The sequence below is a fragment of the Schistocerca piceifrons genome, chromosome 3 (assembly GCF_021461385.2).
Source record: "Schistocerca piceifrons isolate TAMUIC-IGC-003096 chromosome 3, iqSchPice1.1, whole genome shotgun sequence".
NCBI classification, from domain to species: Eukaryota; Metazoa; Arthropoda; class Insecta; order Orthoptera; family Acrididae; genus Schistocerca; species Schistocerca piceifrons.
Window position 1 is genome coordinate 879,146,111 of NC_060140.1, and position 14,951 is coordinate 879,161,061.

Consider the following 14,951-nt stretch of genomic DNA (forward strand, 5'->3'; position numbering starts at 1 on the left):
ATCACAGTCTCCTAAAGGTAAAATACACTGATAATGTCACAATCGGAGTATTTTGGCCATTGTTTCCAAAATTTCCCATATTTTTAGTTTGAAAACCTACAGAAGTAGCAAAAGCCACAATTGCGTTCTGTACTGATCACCTTCAAAGAACAAACTGTGCTTAACAGCAATGAATATTTAAAAAATCTTGTGCTAAAGCTGAAACTGCTACTCTGAAGAGAGGTTTAAGTTACCATTTGTAATGAAACAAGATGTGTTTCAGTTCTTACATGTGTTCAAATGGTGCTAAAAATTTAAGACCGAACTCAGTGGTGCAGTCCCATATAGCACTAAAGCAATGTTTGATTGCAGATGTTGCAAAAGGAAACAAGTCCCTCAGATTCTACATTACTTATTGAAATGAATGGAGTTGATGTAGTGAAAAAAATGGGCAGACTACTAGAACAAAAATCTATTTTCATAATTCATCCATTAAATTCTGTCTACATTTTAAAACTGTAGAATTCTCTGTCATGCTTTTAAGTGAATGATGCACTGACTCATAAAGTTATTTTACCATTTAGAATGTGTTATATACTTTTGATGTTTATCTAGTTTTAAACATTAGTTTCTCCCTTGTTGAATTATGTTTTTATCTCTCTTTTCTATTCCAGTATTCCCCATACTTTCTAGTTACAAGGGGTGTTCCATTTTAGGGCATTGCTGCAGTGTATATGCAACATAGCATGACTCCAATTCATGTATCCATTTACCAACATGTAGGCAAGCGATTAGTGGGGCATTTGTGTCTTTTCAACATGTGTTGTGAATATGGAAACGTGAACTATAGTGACATTATTACCAAAATTGTTGAAACAGGACCAACATGCTGTTATTCTTTTCTTGGCTGCCGAAGGACAAATACTAGTAGACATCAGTCAGAGAATGAAGAATGTGTACAGGGCTGTTTGTCTGCCGAAATCTACGACAAGGATTCCTGCTGCTTCATGACAATGCACCAACAGGTAGGTCTGTGGCTCAGTACTGCCACACACCCCTGTTAGGCTTCCACTTCCTGATACAGGCAGTCTGTTCATTGTATGTTGTTTGTAAAGGTTTGGATGGCAGTTACTAGTTATTTTCTCTCAAAGTAAACTGATGGGAAAGGTTTTGATTATTAACGAAAAGGATAAATTGAATTAATGTCAAATACAAGAGGAAGTAACAGAGAATGTTTTAAACTGGATTTAGATGTGGATGTATCACAATGTACCTAAGCAAGTTCTGACTGAAATTATAGAATTGAGCAATGAATATGAATTAGCACTTTCCCTGGGATTTATGCCTTGAAAAACATTTTCAGCCCAGTTTCAATCAATTCAATGTTTAGGACACAAGGCACTGATTCAACTTATTTTATTTCCTGAAGAATATAAAAGTCGTTGTAAGAGCTCCCACTAGCCTCATCAGGTTAGTGGGTATTTCAGAAACGAAAGACGAGAGCACAAGAAGACTTCCTATAATCAAAACTATTCTCAGACAGATTTACAGACATTGTTTACATGTTTGAACTGAAGAAACAGAGAAGGAATACAGGTTAATGGAACACACCTTAATTTTGATGATGAAACTGTACTGTTTGCCTTTATTGCAAACATGGAAACAATGAATGGAAGAACTTAATACAATTTGTTTGAAAGTCAATTGCAGTTATACTGAAATGAATATAGTACAAATTAACAACTAATTCATAAAACTAGCTGATAAATTTGTGGCAGTTGAAGACAATGACTGAAACACGCAACTGAAGAGTAAAAGCAGTGTGAAATTGTGTTGGTAAATTAAAAACTACACTTTCAATTTGTTTGAAACAGAGGTGTGTTACCAGTTTTGACTTATGAACATGAAACAAGAGACTTTCACAGTGAAATCCATAATAAAAATAAAAGAGTGTTTTACAGCACGAAATAAAGAGATGCATGTTGAACTACTAGGACAGACCAGAAAAACAAACTGATCTGGTAACAGAGAGAAACAGAAAATGTTAACTGTCAGTGAACAAACAATACCACGTAACTGAAATATTGTCAGTTTTATGTTTCCTTGTCAGTTGATATCCTTGACTTTCAGCACATTTGCTGTTACCACCCGAATGCTGAATTTTTAATTATTTATGAAAAACATGCACTAAAACAACACTGTGTGTGTATGACACTGTAAGAGTAATTGGAAATTACATGTAACTGCAAAAGAACGAAATATCACATGACTAGGGTGTTTTGAATGTGGTAAACAATTCCACATAAATGCATAATCGTGCACAGACACAGCACACTGTTTTTGCTTACTATGTATCTGCCATGTTTCAAAGTGTTTCCTTGGTTGCAGCTTCAGTTCATGAAAATGGACAGCATTTTAAAAGACGAACTTTTTACTGAAGAAAGATTTGTTTCTTGTCTAAATTAGCATTCCTTCCAGAGAGTGACTGTCAGCAGTGTTATTATTTAGCTTGCATTCACAGCATCCCTTATAAATGTAGAATGAACAACAGGTGAGGATAGTAGTAACAGTTATGTTACATGCACAGAAGAAATTTTATTTCATTTATGGAGCTCTCTGTCACATTTTCTGCACTGTCTAATGACACAGGTAATTTTTCTTGTTTTCTTAGTAATAACATTACTGATATAGTTGTTATCATAAATACATGAATTACAGCTTCAACTTGGATCTTATTAAGTTGATTTACAATTTTTTTTTTTATTTAGAAATTTCGCTGGCTGTATCCAGGAATGCTCAAAACGATAAAGCAGTCACAGCTGCCACTGGAGATGTCAGTACTTCACACCCATAACTACACAATGGTGCTCACTGTTTAGCAGACGATTCAGATAAGTTATCAGAGACACCAGAAGCGAGAATGTGGAAAGTGGAGGCCATGAATTTTATGGTGACTTAAGCAGTGACAGGAATAGGAAGTTTAAAAGCCTACCCTGAAGACTGGAAGAAAAGCACCAATAAAATTATGAGAAGCACAGACAAGTGTGTATAAGAAATAAAAAAAGCAAAAGTGGCAAAATTACTCATAATATTCCAAGAAAGGCACCAAAATTATGTTCAATGTGCGTCAAAGATGTGTCAGAAATCCATTCCAAGCAAGTGTCATCAATTTTCTGCTGGCAATATGCAAGCAGTATTTAACACATTCTGGGTAACATTTCGTGGGATCAGACGAAGAATTATATAATCAGTTTTGAGGATATAATTCTAAGCAAATGTACAGGGAAGGTCACTAGAGAATCCGAGACGAACGGCACATCATTTGAGAAATGAGATGGGACAACATAAATATTCAATAAGATGTTTCTCATTACTCTTGGGATTACAGAATGGACTATCCAATGTTGGCCGGATAATGCTACACATGGGGTGGGCCCTGATTCAGAATGGCCACGTTCTCAAATAAAACAAAGAAAAAAGATGAGAGAATCTTCATAAAAGAATTCCTGGAGTGCCTTCTAAAACTGCCATCATATTACTGCCAGGAATCTTCCTCCACCTGTGCCTTGCTCCTTTTCTACAATGCAAACAACAGCTGCACAAAATCTACAAGGAAATATGTAATATGGAGAAGATTCCATCTTTAACTTGATTTTCAAGGATGGCGACCTTAGCTTATTTTCCACCAAGAAATGCCAGTGCAACCTGTGTTGTAGTAACCGGCTTGGAAACTTGAGCAAGGACATGTGGAAGCAGCACAAAGAATACAACGACAAGACAAGGCTGCAAAAAGATGTACATAAGAAAGATGCTCAGTGTACACCATGGACTTCTGGGCTGTGAAAATAGCTGCATTTTTACATGAAAGTCCAGTTTCTTATAAAATAAAATTGCCTGTTCATCACTTTACAACATATAATTTAGAAAGTCATGATGTGGTGTTTTACAGGTTCAATGAAACACGAGGTGAACTGGTTGCATCAAATTTTACCTCGTATATTGTAGACACCCTGTCCAAAACAATTCAGGACAGTTCTGTCCAAGTCATTCTGCATTCTGATGGCTGCAAATATTGGAACAGAAATATGATATTATCAAATGCTCTTTAAAGATTAGCAACTGATACAGAAGTAATGATGACACAAACATTTTTGGAGTAGGTCATACTCAGATAGGAAGTGACTCATTCACAGTTCCACTGAGTACATGCTTAAAGGGATGTGAAGTTACACTTTCTAGCCAGTCCAGCTTGATATATGAAGAGGTGGGAAAAAAGCAAAAACCTTACGAAGTCCATTTCCTAGATTACTTCTTTTTCACCAACTATCAGAGAAAAGTTGTGGCCATATGACTCAATTAGACATGTAAAAATGAGCCTATAGCTATGGACCTGAAGGCAATGAAGTGCCATCCAAAAATTATTATTTACTACAAGTGATATTTCAACAAAGTGTGGCAAGAAATACCAAGGCATCCAAGAAAAATTTCTAGGAAACCTTGCTTCCCGAAACAATACAAAGAAAGACTGAAAATCAGAAAAGTCAAATAGGATCATTTACAACAACTTAAAGTCCTTCTTTCTAAGGAACATCATCTTGGAGGTAACTGTTTCAGGAGTGAAGTGCAGTGCAGTTCTTTGTTGCTGTATGAAAAATGTTTGGCAGTTTTCTTCTTGAAGAAATATACACACAGTATTAGAACTGCATGATCAGTGTGTATGTGTGTGTGTGTGTGTGTGTGTGTGTGTGTGTGTGTGTGTTTGAAGTTATTTCTATTAAGTCATTCAATAAAATGTAATTATTATTGTTTCCAAAATTGTGTTATTACTAGATTTCTTTGCACCAAAAACAACATAAAAGCGGTAAATCATCCAGGAGCCTCTCACAAACAAATACCACATAAATGCTGAGTCCCAGAAAGGCACAACAAAAGAACGTCAAACAAGTAAACTTTTGGCTAAAAAGGTATTTCAACAATGGAAAATCCAGGATGGAATAATGACAGTATTATGGAAAGGACAGTTGCTACTCACGTTATAACAGAGGTGCTGACTAGCAGATAGGCACGACTAAAAACTGTCAAACAAGTAAGCTTTCAGCTAGAAAGGCCTTCATTGGAATTAGACAACATGCACATACACTCTCACACAAACACATCTCACACACACAACCTCAGTCTCTGACTGCCGCAACCAGCCAGAGACTGCCATCATGTGCGTGTGAGTTCCATTTGCATGAGTGTACATGTGTATGTAGTCTAATTCTGATGAAGGCCTTTCTAGCTGAAAGCTTGCTTGTTTGACAGTTTTTAGTCATGCCTATCTGCTAGTCAGCACCTCTGTTATAACGTGAGTAGCAACTGTCCTTTCCATAATACTGACATTATTCCATCCTGGATTTTCCATTGTTGAAACACCATGTAAGTAACATGATGTTGTTGTTGTTGTTGTGGTCTTCAGTCCTGAGACTGGTTTGATGCAGCTCTCCATGCTACTCTATCCTGTGTAAGCTTCTTCATCTCCCAGTACCTACTGCAACCTACATCCTTCTGAATCTGCTTAGTGTATTCATCTCTTGGTCTCCCTCTACGATTTTTACCCTCCACGCTGCCCTCCAATGTTAAATTTGTGATCCCTTGATGCCTCAAAACATGTCCTACCAACCGATCCCTTCTAGTCAAGTTGTGCCACAAACTTCTCTTCTCCCCAATCCTATTCAGTACCTCCTCATTAGTTACGTGATCTACCCACCTTATCTTCAGCATAGTAAGTAACATACCCTACCATAAATACTGAGATAATTTTGTGTATCTACCATATTTAAGTTTTCTAAGGAGTTTTTTCTTTGTTCCACTTCCTGATGAGATCTGAAATTTCATTGTAGTGCTACAATACATATTTAGCATCCCTATGAAATGTATTAGGTATTCTGGGCAGTTTCTTGTCTATACTGTAAAATCTGTATTTTGCTACTTTCGTTACTGATGAAATGTGCCTGTGATGAATATGAATTGGTGTGAGTGGGAAATGGAGCTATGGTTATGGCTGATATATGGACCAAGACAGTTCCTTGTTGGATTCCAAGAGATAGGGAAAGGCAGCCTAATGGAGGGTGATCTGAAGACATATGAAAACTTGTAGGAATGGTAAAGATGACATCATGTTAAACTGCTGGGTCACATGGGATCCACATGAATATTTTTGCAGCACAGCCTTGCAGCTGCCAAACAGTGGATTTTAGCATGCCTATAGAGCTTCAAATATGAAGCAAAATTATTTCTTCACTATCCATTGACTGAAGCATGTGGGGACCCTACACTTTCTCTGATCATTACTTCTGTAGATATAGCAGAGGACATATGTGGCTTTCTCTTTGAAGATCGTTGTCTAGTGTTGCTAACAATGCTGCAAAATGTCTGCTAAGTATTAGCAATTTCATTTGTGTGATGTCTTCTAGCAAGGGACAATACACTATTAGGAATAAGTCAGTTTATTTACATTAAACATCCTAATTTGTGCAGTTATGTAGTGGCCTCTCGAAGCCACTTGGAATGATAACATATTAACAGCTTATTTACATGGTCTCCTTGCTTTTAAGTCAAAGCTGCACAGCTTGTTATGAACACACTCCAGTGATAATTTAATAAAAAAGTGCTCAGTTTTGCTGTTTTCAATTTGTAAGTTTATGGTTGGTAAATATTAGGTTCTCCAGTTGTCTGGTACTTTGATGATTGAAATCTTTTAACCATCGCCTACATGATTGATTATATATTTAACTGATGGAAAATTTAATAGAAAGTAAGAAAAACTGCTTGAATTACAAGTAGAGTGAGAGTGGCTGGCCAGTGTTTACCTTTAGAAAGCGAAATTCTTAGTATTGCCGGTAAAAAGAAAAAAGCTTTTGGAGCTTGTATGTTCATTCAAGGTGGGGAAAGTAGGGGATTGGTTAGAAAGAAAGAAGATAAGGTCATTTGAGACATGCGCAATGGACTTGTGTTCAGGAGGATGACGGTTCAAATTTCCAGCTTTAGGTTTTCTGTGATTTTCCTAAATTGTTTAAGACAAATGCCTGGCTGGTTACCCTGAAAGGCATGGAAACTTATTTATGCACCCTTTACTAATCTGAGTTGTGCTCCTATCTCTACTGACCTCAACATTGATGGGACATTAAACACTAATCCTTCTTTCTTGCAGCTTGGTCGTGCCCCTTCCAAAGGAACTATTCCAACATTTGCTTTAAATGATTTTAATACTGCATCGCAAACTTAAACCTGAAAGACTGGCCAAGAATTTGAACCACTGTCCTCCCAAAGGCAAGTCTATTGTCTTATCACTGGGTCACCATCTCACTTGGTGATTAGTTGGGTCTCTGGAAATACGGATCCCATTAAATGGCGATGGAGGAAAACATGAAAAGTCATCTGTGTATATAGTCCACATATCAGATATGTGTATGAAGATGATCACCTTACTAGGGGAAGTATGTGGTCTAATGTTACCTTCTATGAACATAGGGCCCTGCATGTGATGAAGGAACAAAAATGAGTACAAACTACAAAAGACAGTAAATGTCGTCAGGAGGTCTGTAGTTTTTAGATGTCAAGACTGTTGTAAATAGCTTCCCACATGTTCACTTCAGTGCCTTGAACTAAAAGACAAGCTGGAATATGACTGTCACTACATGTCATTTATTTTCAGCAATAAACAAGATACATCATTACTTCTTGTCTTTAGTAAGGAGAATATTGTTTCATATGATGCATGGAGAGAAATATTTTTATTTTTCATCTTATTGTCAATGCAAAATGGTACGTGTAATTTGGGCGAAAATGTGTTAACACTAATCACCACAAACTGGTTTACAGAATTATGTGAATGCAGTTGTTTGAAGAATTCAGCATTAGGTTGACTTGCATGGGAATGTAGCAACTGTTTCTAAAATGTTTTTATGTTAAAATAATTACTCTTGAATTAAATTGTCACCAGAAAAAGTACTCACTGTTTTTTTAGCCGTGGTGCTGTTGCAAAATGCTTGTGCACAGATTCCCGTCTTCCCTGCACACGGGGAGGAGTAGGCCGAGTAAGACATGGTGGAGGCTGTGGCAATATTGGTGGCGGCACCACACCTTGGCGTAGACGTACCTCTTGTACACAGTGTGCTGGGAACAACCCTGTACCTTGACCACGCAAGGTGCCCTCTAGGAGACCACAGTCAGTTGAGCCTGTTACTGTAACAGTGAAAGCTCTGAGTTGTTTTCTATTCTCCTGTTACACAAAGAAAATCAAACTGGAAATACATTTATCTTATGTAATATAAAACAAAACTGGACAGTAAAGAGAACAACCTGCTTACCTACCATCAATATAGGGACAACACATGAACCAAAAGTACAGTTGAATCTCAAGCTTTCCAAAATTTTGACCAGTTCCTTATTTGAGAAAAAGGGGGTGGGGCATAAAAAGTGTACAATGTACAGGAACTGAATTCAAGAAAAGTCTGGCCAAGTCTTTGAGTTATAAGTGTTGTAATCTCTGAGAAGGGAGTGTAACAGACATTTGTGCTACGATGTGCTACCTATGACAAACTATAAAGCTCTTGAAGATTATCAATTGTCGAAAATTTAATAACAAGCAATGTTTGTGAATAAAGAGAAAGCTGTTCCTCAAAAGCAGTAACTTCAGGGATGTAGTGTAAATAAATCAACAGAATATATGCCTCCAGCAGATGATGAGAAGTTTTTATCTACACAGATAACAGTGTTGGTACATAGCAAACATTGTGAGGAATGCACAATGCTGTGAAATACTGGAATTACTAGATCAAGTGCACCACTCTGTGAAGTTTTATAAAGCTGTGAGAACACTACGACAGCTGGCAGTAAGTGCATCAAAATCAGTGGTGCCACATCATTAACCCCTATTACAAAGACATAAACAAACAACAATACAAAACATGTAGATGTTCACCAACAGGTTTGAAGCATATGCTCTCATTTTGTAACTATAGTGTACAAGAGGACTCATAATCTAGTTTTCCCCTTTATTCTTAAAAAATTATTTTCGTCTAATCATACGTATATTGTCAAAAAAGAAACGAGAGTGCTCTCATAACTAAAGAATTGGTAGTAGCATATTAGTGTGCATGTGATTTTTGCCTTTACCTGTGTCTATATGACAGGATTCACCAAAATCTATCAACTTCCTGGCAATGGGGAGGATATTTTCTACAGACATATTCTTGTCAACAACCAGTTGGCATAAATGTTGGAGCTGCCTCAAGGAAAATGACATATGTAAATGTTCTGAGCAGAGGATGGAATGATTGCAGGCATATATGAACCGAAACCAATCCTACTTTAAGACACCCACTTTGATAAATTTGATTTTCAGCATCAGTCTTGTCTCGCATCTCATTCACATCATTTTCTAATGGAGTGCAAGAACATGTCTATAGTGAACTGCTTGTCCAATGTTTCTGAAATGATCAATTCTGACTAGACCTGTCACATTTTGAAGACACAGTTCAAGAAGAAGGAAAAAAATATGAATCTAAACTGCCACAACAAGAATTTGTTTAGTAATGAGTAACGTGAGCAGTCTTGTTTCTTTTTGCCAGATCTTGGGTGATATGAAACATGTATGTATAACATAATTGTGTGATGTCTTTAACTTACAATTGTAACATTATTTTTAATGTTAAACTTTGTAAATAGGGATATGTATGTTTCTATGTATGCATAGCATTTATGCTTTAAAGTAAATAGTCATAATTATTCTATTTTAGTTATTTTGTTATTCTAGAGGACTATTCACTTACCAGCCACAAAAGCGGGAACGATTGAAGAGGGCTGTTAAAAAGCCCAAATTAAAACACAAAAGATCATCATCATGCAACCATGAAAAGGTGTTGTAATGTTTAGTTATTCAATACAGCCAGTTTCTGTCAAATGACCATTTTTGAGTCACCTACATATCTATAAAAATGTATGACAAATAGAGTGTATGGCAATACAGTTGTGGTCAACCATTGTACACAACAGATATTCAAAGTAACATTACATAAATCTAAAGGAAGCCCTGCTGTTGAATACATTGTTTTTTGTACGCTATGTTTCTTTGTGTATGTGAACTAACTTATATAGGATCACTACCAAATAATAATGAAACAAAACATTAGTAAGATGAAATTCAGTGTTCTTTCCTGTATCTTATGTGCGGGATTTGGAGGGACATTTTCTTCCCTCATGCTCCAGTTGTTCCTCTTTCATCAGATGCTCACTTTCTCCACCTTACTGTTATCAGTATAAGGTATAAATCTATTTTATACTTTCATTTTGAATGAAATACATCTAGTTCTCAATGTTTAAAATAATAAATTCTTCTTGTTACAGTTCAGATATAATGATATTGTGATAATGCAAAATTTGGGGACAGAAACAACAATAAAAATGAGGAAAAACAATCACTCACTTGTGTGTGTGTGTGTGTGTGTGTGTGTGTGTGTGTGTGTGTGTGTGTGTGTGCGCGTGCACATGCCCACTGAAGAATAATGACAGCATGCACAAGAGCTTGTGTATTTTTGTCACTACTACATGTGTGTGTTTGCCACTCAATGTTTGTTGCAAGTGAGAGGTCTTTTTTCCTCATTTCTATTTGGTAGAAGTCCTTATAGTTTTCTCATGACTTATACATTTATTAGTACTGCCAATTTTATGATGTTTATCGTACATAATATTTGGGCTGGGGGTGGGAGTTAAACTTCATGTTTGTGACTGAGACTACTTTGTGTTACAACCTTGCAGTTAATACTATACATGTGTAATTCAACATTACTTACCTTCAAGAATATCCCCCTGAGAAATGCGGAGATGGCCTGGGAGACTAGAGCTGTAGTTCTCAAGACACACAACAGCTGTCCCAGGGAGAATGACAGAGTTGTTCGTAGTGTCACTGTTGGCTGTGCCAACTCCAGAACTATCACTGATGATGTCACTTGTATCACCCAAGCTCTTGTCTGTTGTGAAACACATCTCTTTAGAATATAAATAAAATGGAACCATAACATGGATATTAACCAAATAATTTGTAAAACAGAATTAATTTGGTTGCATACTGCAGATCTACAAAACACCCAGAATTGGTATCATATCAAGGAAGTACACCTGCCCACATCACTTGATAAAACTAGTTTACTCTCTTTTAGGAAGTGTGAAATATAATGGTGATATAAGAATTTTTTAATTAAAATTTCTTAACTAACTAAAAAGCATTCTCTTAATGTCACTCTCCCACCCCACTCCCACCCCCGACTCCCCCTCTCCGTCAGACTTGGAGCTAGGATTCATCTTCTGGTGTCATCATACTGTGCAAAATGTGTTTCTGTATTGCATGGCTGCCTGTGATGATCAACTGTCCAGTGTAGTGTCTCAGTTGTACCATTATGAATGACTATTTAAATGAATGGAAGGGAGAAGATGAAGCCTTGCTCCTTTTGAATAGTATTAAAGAGGGCACACAGCTTAACGAACGTATCAACTGGGCAGTCACGCCATACAGTGTTACTCACTTGTAGAGGAGAGATCTTTGGGATATAACCCATGACCATAGTTCACAGTCCATTAATCAGTAATCCATCCACTTAGGTGTTTGAACTGAGCAGAAGTTACGTGAGAATACTGATAACTTTTGAACAACAATATAGATGGCTGATTGATCTATAGCTGATTTGGAGATTTAGTGAAATGACACCAAAGTGATGTGATATTGGGAGAAGTACATCACCACCCTTTACCATACACAAGTTATGTACAACCATGCAATTAAATACTGTCTGAAGATTTCTTGGCATAATAACTGCTCTAATGATTCCCAGGTATAACATTATATGTTTCCACAGTAACCGTGGCCTGGAAAGATGTGGGCTCAAGGCCAAGACAGTCAATCTGGGTAATAACAACTTGTCTTATTAAGCTTACAGAGTGGGGTCAATAGTTTGTTTCTCCAGCAGAGGGCTCTGGCTGTGAACTTCCCCTGCAATGGCATTACAGTCCCTCCCATCCTCTGGGAGCTTGGAGTTTTGTGGTGGGTCAGCATATAAATTGGCTCCCCAGTACTGCTCCTTACAGTGCATCAGCTTATGAAGGCAATGAGCAGCTGTCTCATAGAAACATTGTGTGATTATTATGATATTATCCACTGTTACTTGAAACAACCATTTAACTGTGTAACAAAACAGTTTAACCACTGGAGTGAGCACTATTAATTGTGACCAGCCACACAAAAAGGAGAGCCTTTCACAAACAAAAGAATTTGGTGAGTACGATACCGAAAATGCCACTGAAATATTTCTTCAATTACATATATATTTCATAAGCCACGTTATGGCAAGTGGATGAGGATACTTTGTGACCATGGTCACTTCACAAATGGTCTGTGGGAAGGATTGTTAGTAAGCCTCAGGGTAACCTTCATTTTCTTTTTGTGAGATATATGTGTGAGGAAACAAGATATTGGTTGTTCTTCAAGGAAACTATGCTCTCAGAATTTTAATAGCAAACCACATCATGGTGCATTGCCTCTCTTGCAGCATCTGACATTAGAATTGGATAAGCATCTCCATTATGTGTTCACACTTACTAAATTAATCTGTGATGAAACATGTTTCTCTTCTTCGGATCTTCTCTACTTCTTCCATCAATTCCATCTGGTACAGGTTCCCTACTGATGAGCAATACTCAAGTATTGTTCGAATGAGGTTCTTATTAGCTGTAGTCTTCATGTGTGGCCTACACTTCCTGATGGTTCTTCCAATGAATCTAAGTCTGACAACACATGCATCATCTGCCTGCAATCATTTTATCATACATAAATGGATCTTTCTGCCAATTTATCCACAATATGTTACTTTTGTTTATGTTTAGGCTCAATTGCCAATTCCTGCACCAACTGTCAGTCCTTTGCAGGCCTTTCTTCATTTCACAACAATTTCCTAGTGTTACAACTTCTCTATATATTGTAGCATCATCTGCTGAATATACTGATATATTGTGAAAAGTAATTGCCCTATAGTGGGTCCTTGGAGTACATCCAAAATTACTTTTATGTCTGAAGATTTGTCTTCTGCTAAAAATGACCTGGAATAGTTTGTTTGCTAGGAACTCTTCAATCTAATCACAAAGCTGGTTTGATATTATGTGCACTCATATTTTGTTCCCTAAGTGACAATGAGGAACTGTGCTGAATGCCTTCTGGAAGTCATGGAGTATTGTATCAACTGAGGTGTCATTATCTGCTGTCTTCTGGCAATGGACAGAGAGACCAAGATGGGTCTCACACCAACATTATTTACTGAATCCATATTGATTCCCACAGGTGGGATTGTCAGTCTCCACAAGCATAATATGTGAGGTGCTCCAAAATTCTACAACATACTGACATCAGCAATACATGTCCAAAGTTTTGAGTACCTGTTCAATGACCCTTCTTGAAAATGTTAATAATTTGCACATTTCTCCAATCACTAGGAACACTTCACTTTTCCAACAACCTATGATATATGCTACTAGAAGAGGAAGTTCTTCAAATACTCTATTCAGAACTATATTGATATCCTATCAGATCCAGTCACCTTTCCTCTGCTGAGTAATTTTAACTGATTTTCTACCCCGTGGTCACTTATTTTGATAGCAGTCATTTTGACGTTTGTGTGATGATTTGAAGGAGGAACTGGAGTTTTGGAAAATTAAATTTAATATTTTGGCCTTCTTCCTGTCATCCATCATTTTGATGCCATTATCGTTATAGTGTGTCTGAACAGTTGGTTCTGATCTGTTTACTAATTCAACATAAGAGCAAACCTTCTCAGGATTTTCTGTCAGATTAGTAGACAGAACTTTACTTTCAGTTTCTTTAAATGCTTCTTATGTGGCTCTCCTTACATCACAACTTTGCTCAGCACTACCTGTCTTAGGCATACTGTACATTGCAGGACCAAAGTTGTTCAATATAAAATGTCGAATTAAAACACCTTCAGCCGGCTAAATTTCCAGCTTTATTTCATTTGTGCAACCAGTTTCAGCATTACATTACACCATCATCAGGCCCCCTGACAAACATATAGGAAGAATGCCAACTCTTATATAGTCAAAATAGGAGCCAGCATACAGTCACTGGTCTCTGTCAATTTATTGTTAATACAATGATCCCTTTGATCATTACTTGAACTTTGTCTATTTATATTCAACATTTTCAGTTTCAGAGATGAATGGTTCAAGCTGACTGCTCAGGTAATTGGGAAGGTATTTTTTGTTGCACTTGCCAAGCAAAAGTATCTTCATATCTTTCTTTATAATCTCAGTATCTCAGTTACAGAAGCATGCAGGGATGCTGTAATGGATTATGATTACCGATTCCCTGTTCTACATTAATTGAGTCAAAAAGTTCAGGTCTCTTTTAACCAGAATATCTAAGAGATAATCCTCGTGAGTTGGTTCTCTGAAGAACTGCTCAAGGTTATTTTTGGATCAAACATTTAGGACAATTTCACACAATTCCCTGTCACTACTACCCACCCTAATCACTTGAGGCTCCTCAGACAAGTTTTTCATCTTCTAACACTATAATGTGAGCAGGAAATTTAAATGCAATCTTCTCGAAATTTTCCCTCAAATGCTCTGCCACTGTTTCTCCAGAGGTGGGGGGTCTATAAAAGCATCTGAATACCATGTTTGATCTTCACCCAAATTATTTCACATTCATAATTTGTACCAACCTTACTACGTATTGTCATGTTATTTGTGGCTGTAAACATGGCTCCACACCTATCTTGCAATATACACTCCATTTGGAAATTAGAATTTCATTGCTATTAATATCTGGTTTCAGCCATCTTTCTCTCTGTAAACACGGCTTCACACATATCTTGCAATATACACTCCATTTGGAAATTAGAATTTCACTGCTATTAACATCTGGT

The 14,951-nt window shown here is 37.0% G+C and overlaps 1 protein-coding gene across 1 annotated transcript in view; it reads right to left on the bottom strand.

Annotated features, from left to right (window-relative positions):
- Positions 1–14,951, bottom strand: part of LOC124789145 (SH3 and multiple ankyrin repeat domains protein 3) — a 192,524-nt gene that overhangs the window by 41,527 nt on the left and 136,046 nt on the right. The window contains 2 exon segments of the mRNA XM_047256439.1: positions 7,977–8,205; positions 10,815–10,991. Coding sequence (XP_047112395.1) covers positions 7,977–8,205; positions 10,815–10,991 — 406 coding nt within the window.